Source organism: Nasonia vitripennis, chromosome 2, assembly GCF_009193385.2.
Source record: "Nasonia vitripennis strain AsymCx chromosome 2, Nvit_psr_1.1, whole genome shotgun sequence".
Taxonomy (NCBI): domain Eukaryota; kingdom Metazoa; phylum Arthropoda; class Insecta; order Hymenoptera; family Pteromalidae; genus Nasonia; species Nasonia vitripennis.
The window spans coordinates 28,236,384-28,240,237 of record NC_045758.1 but is presented as its reverse complement, the minus strand read 5'-3'; the positions used below and the strand labels follow the sequence as shown (position 1 = coordinate 28,240,237).

At 34.6% G+C, this 3,854-nt stretch overlaps 2 protein-coding genes across 2 annotated transcripts; both read left to right on the top strand.

Annotated features, from left to right (window-relative positions):
- The first annotated feature begins 329 nt into the window (after positions 1-329).
- Positions 330-2,148, top strand: LOC103315741 (alcohol dehydrogenase-like). The gene is made up of 6 exons (XM_031924421.1): positions 330-800; positions 878-1,013; positions 1,099-1,205; positions 1,315-1,488; positions 1,564-1,715; positions 1,801-2,148. Exons 1-4 carry the CDS (start codon positions 714-716, stop codon positions 1,423-1,425), a joined length of 441 nt encoding a protein of 146 aa, XP_031780281.1. The 5' UTR covers positions 330-713; the 3' UTR covers positions 1,426-1,488; positions 1,564-1,715; positions 1,801-2,148.
- A 179-nt stretch (positions 2,149-2,327) lies between these two features.
- Positions 2,328-3,854, top strand: LOC100118835 (alcohol dehydrogenase-like). The gene is made up of 6 exons (XM_008205955.4): positions 2,328-2,597; positions 2,668-2,803; positions 2,888-2,994; positions 3,126-3,299; positions 3,379-3,530; positions 3,615-3,854. The coding sequence occupies exons 1-6, from the start codon at positions 2,391-2,393 to the stop codon at positions 3,751-3,753; spliced, it is 915 nt and encodes a 304-aa protein (XP_008204177.2). The 5' UTR covers positions 2,328-2,390; the 3' UTR covers positions 3,754-3,854.

The window sequence follows — 3,854 nt, the reverse complement described above, 5'->3', positions numbered from 1 at the left end:
GATTTTTTCCGATTAGTTTCTGAGCCGTATTAACAGGAGAATTCGCAGAATTCATTACCGAACTCGATTGGCGGACAAGCGAAATTTTACAAAGCTCTCAACTTTATTACGAGGTTCATCTGCTTCCTTCGCAGCTTCTCGTCGGCAAGTTAATCGAGCAGTTAATTATTGCCGATCGATATTTCGCAATTTCGCTTTTCTTGCAGAGTCTTCTCTTCTCATTAGCAAGTTTCGAGCTCGCATATTCGCGGAGCTATATATATTTCTGAAATACTTGATCTTAATACTTCTTCATCGTAGCTTATTAAATGCTAATCATCGCGTCGTACTTCTCTCTTCCATCTAATAATGATTAATTATAGCAATGCAAGAGATATAAAAATTGTGAAATCAAATTTTAAGCTCGATGAAAGCTGAAGCTCGGAAAGGAACTTTAGCCAATGATAAGATCAACTTAAAAATACAGTCGAACGCGAGATGATGACCCCGTGAACCAGTTTTTTCTTTCATTCGTAAATTTAGAATGCATCTGATCAGAATTCCGCGTTATCTTTATTTTGAAAGAATGTGTGATCCCCTGAATCTTTTGTATGAATTCGACCACATTTTTTCCTCTAATATATCAGTTCATGCGAATTAGAGTCTATATAAAAGCCGAAGATTCAACTTTCTACTCTTAGACTGAGAACAATTTTTCTCGCATCTCGTCGAAAATGGACGTCACTAACAAAGTGGCTATCGTGACTGATGGATTGGGAGGAATTGGCTTTTCGACGTACCTATTGAGACTCAAAGCTCAGGTAGAAAAACCTCTTTAAAATTTTGAAAAACTGCGGTTATATAAAAAGAAAAAGTTCATTAATAACAACAATATTAGTATGTCGCTGTTCTCGATTTACCTCAAAACAACAGTCCACACGTCGTTGATGGTTTAAAAACATTGGAAGAAGAATTCGGGAAAGGAAAATTCGGTTACTATCACGTGAACGTAGCAAACGCAGAGAGTTTCGCTGGTAATCTCATAGAAGCAGTGTATTATCAACACACATACTTTTGCGAGTAAATTAATCTAAATACAGTATATTTCCATTTCTCCAGCTGTATATGCCAAGGTTGTAGAGCACAAGGGATATGTCGACATTTTGGTGTATAATGCAGCCGTTGCCAAAGACACAGAAATCGATTTGACAATCGATGTCAACTTGGTAAGTACCGAAATATTAAAAAATTTATGAAAAATTTTAAAAGTGTGTGATATTTTATAATTTATTCGTTCCAACATTTATATAAAACGTGTGATTCTATTATTTGTAGAAAGGCGTGATAAAAGGTACCTTGCACGCTGTCGAGCAGATGGGAGTTCACAAAAACCAGAAGGGCGGTGTCGTGGTCAACATTGCTTCGTTTCTTGGTTTGGTAAACTGACCCGCTGTTCCAGTATATAATGCAACCAAACACGGAGTTGTTTCATTTGTTCGATCGATGAAGGTAAGCATCAACAGAATATTAAAATTTAAATATTTTGCAAATTGCAATTAATTCAATCTATTTACACCTGATCAGGAGCACAACAAGTTTCTTGGAGTCCGAATCGTATGCATATGCCCAGGTATGACCCAAACACATTTGATCGGCGTCGACACTTGGCGCAAAACTATGCTTGATTTCGTACCAACTGAAGCTATTGAAGATGCATTCAGTATCCATTTACAAAAGTGAGAATACTATATCCTTGTTTCATCAAACATTCTTTTAACTATAAATTTGTTTATTAATCCTAATTTGCATTTCTGCTCACAGACCAGATAATGTAGCTTCTGCAATTGTAGAAATTATAAAGAAAGGAGACGAAGGCGATGTTTGGGTAGCTCATAACGATGAACTACCGTTTGCTGTAGGAGAAATTACCGACGTGGAAAAAATGCGCATTTTGTTTTAGAAACTTTTTTTGTTAGTAAAAATAAATTGTTAAAAACATGGTAGCTATATTCAACTAAAAGTATTATATTTTAATGGAAAATAAAATTTTGTATCATTTTAATTATTTAAACGTGTTTTATTTTATACACATCACAAGCAATGCGTCTAATTTATGTTACAACTTTATATCTAGAGTTTTGCAGGATTAAATTAGCGCTTATCTGTCGCGAAGTCTATCGTCGTGAGCAAGAATCAATACAAAAATGATTTTCAAATCTGCTATATTGTATCGAATTAAACGTTTAATCAATAAGATGATAAACTAAACGTCATTTCTTTCACAATATAATATAGAATGCGTAAACAATTTTGTTATTCGTAAATAGGGATGCATTTCGATACTCGTTATCTTTGTTTTGTAAAGATACGATAAACCCGAAACTTACGAAATGACTCGATGGATCGAATAGATGTTTCTCACTTGTCCAGAGTTATATCACTTTCAGTCAAGATTTCATAAAAGCCGCACGTCGAACGTTGTATTCTTGCATTATAACCATTTTGTTTTTTGGATCTCATCGAAAATGGATATCATCGATAAAGTAGCTATTGTGACTGGTGGATTAGGAGGAATCGGTTTTTCGACCGTGCAGCATTTATTGAGGGAGAAAGTTCAGGTAAAAAAAAATTATAAAAATAAAAAATTGATCATAAGAAAGTATAGTTTATTAATAACAACAATTTTAGTATGTTGCTATTTTCGATTTACCTGAATACGACAGTCCACATGTCGTTGAAGGTTTGAAAAAATTGGAAGAAGAATTCGGAAAAGGAAAATTTGGTTACTATCATGTGGACGTGGCAAACACAGAGAGTTTCACTGGTAATCTTAGAAACAGTCTATTAACAATATTATAATATACTATTGTGGGTGAACTAATTAATCAGTTGATGTACATTGCTCCAGCTGCTTATGCAAAGGTTGTGGAGCACAAGGGATACGTCGACATTTTGGTGAACAATGCAGCTGTTGCTGACGACAAAGATATCGACTTGACAATCAACGTTAACTTGGTGAGTATCCAAATATATATAAGTTTTCTGAGATATTTAAATAGTGCTGTATAGTACTTCTTAACGCCATCAGAGGGTCAGGTTGTTTTTTAATTATTCTATTGGATTTATATGTGCAATATTATTTGTAGACGGCTGTGATAAAAGGTGTCTTACACGCTGTCGAGCAGATGGGAGTTCACAAAAACCATAAGGGCGGCGTCGTTGTTAACATTGCTTCGTTCCTCGGTTTGGTAAACCGACCATTGGCTCCGGTATACAATGCATCCAAACACGGAGTTGTTTCGTTTGTTCGATCAATGAAGGTAAGGATTGACGTTATACAAAAAATAAGACTTTTTGCAATTTAAAGAACTATTCAATCTATTTTATACACCTGATCAGCAACATAACAAGACCCTTGGAGTCCGGGTTGTTTGCATATGCCCAGGCATGACCAGAACAAACATGGTCGGTCTTGATACGTTCCGAAAAACCATGTTTGATTTTGTGCCAACTGAAATGATAAAAGAAGCATTAAGTGTTCAATTACAAAAGTGAGAAACAATATTTCTATTTTATGAAAAAATCTTTTAATTAAAAGCTTGTTTATTTATATAAATTTGTATTTTTGTCCACAGACCAGATAACGTAGCCTCCGCCATTGTAGAGATCATAAAGAAAGGAGACGAGGGCGATGTTTGGGTAGCACAAAACGATGAGCCGCCATTCGCTGTGGAAGAGATAAAAGACGTTGAAAAAATGAAAATTCCGTTTTAGGAAATTATTTGCATAAATGTTAAATAAGCGTTGAAAGACTTGATTTTTATGAATGAAATTTGTATATTATTATAAAAATAAATTTTTATATTCTTTCTTAA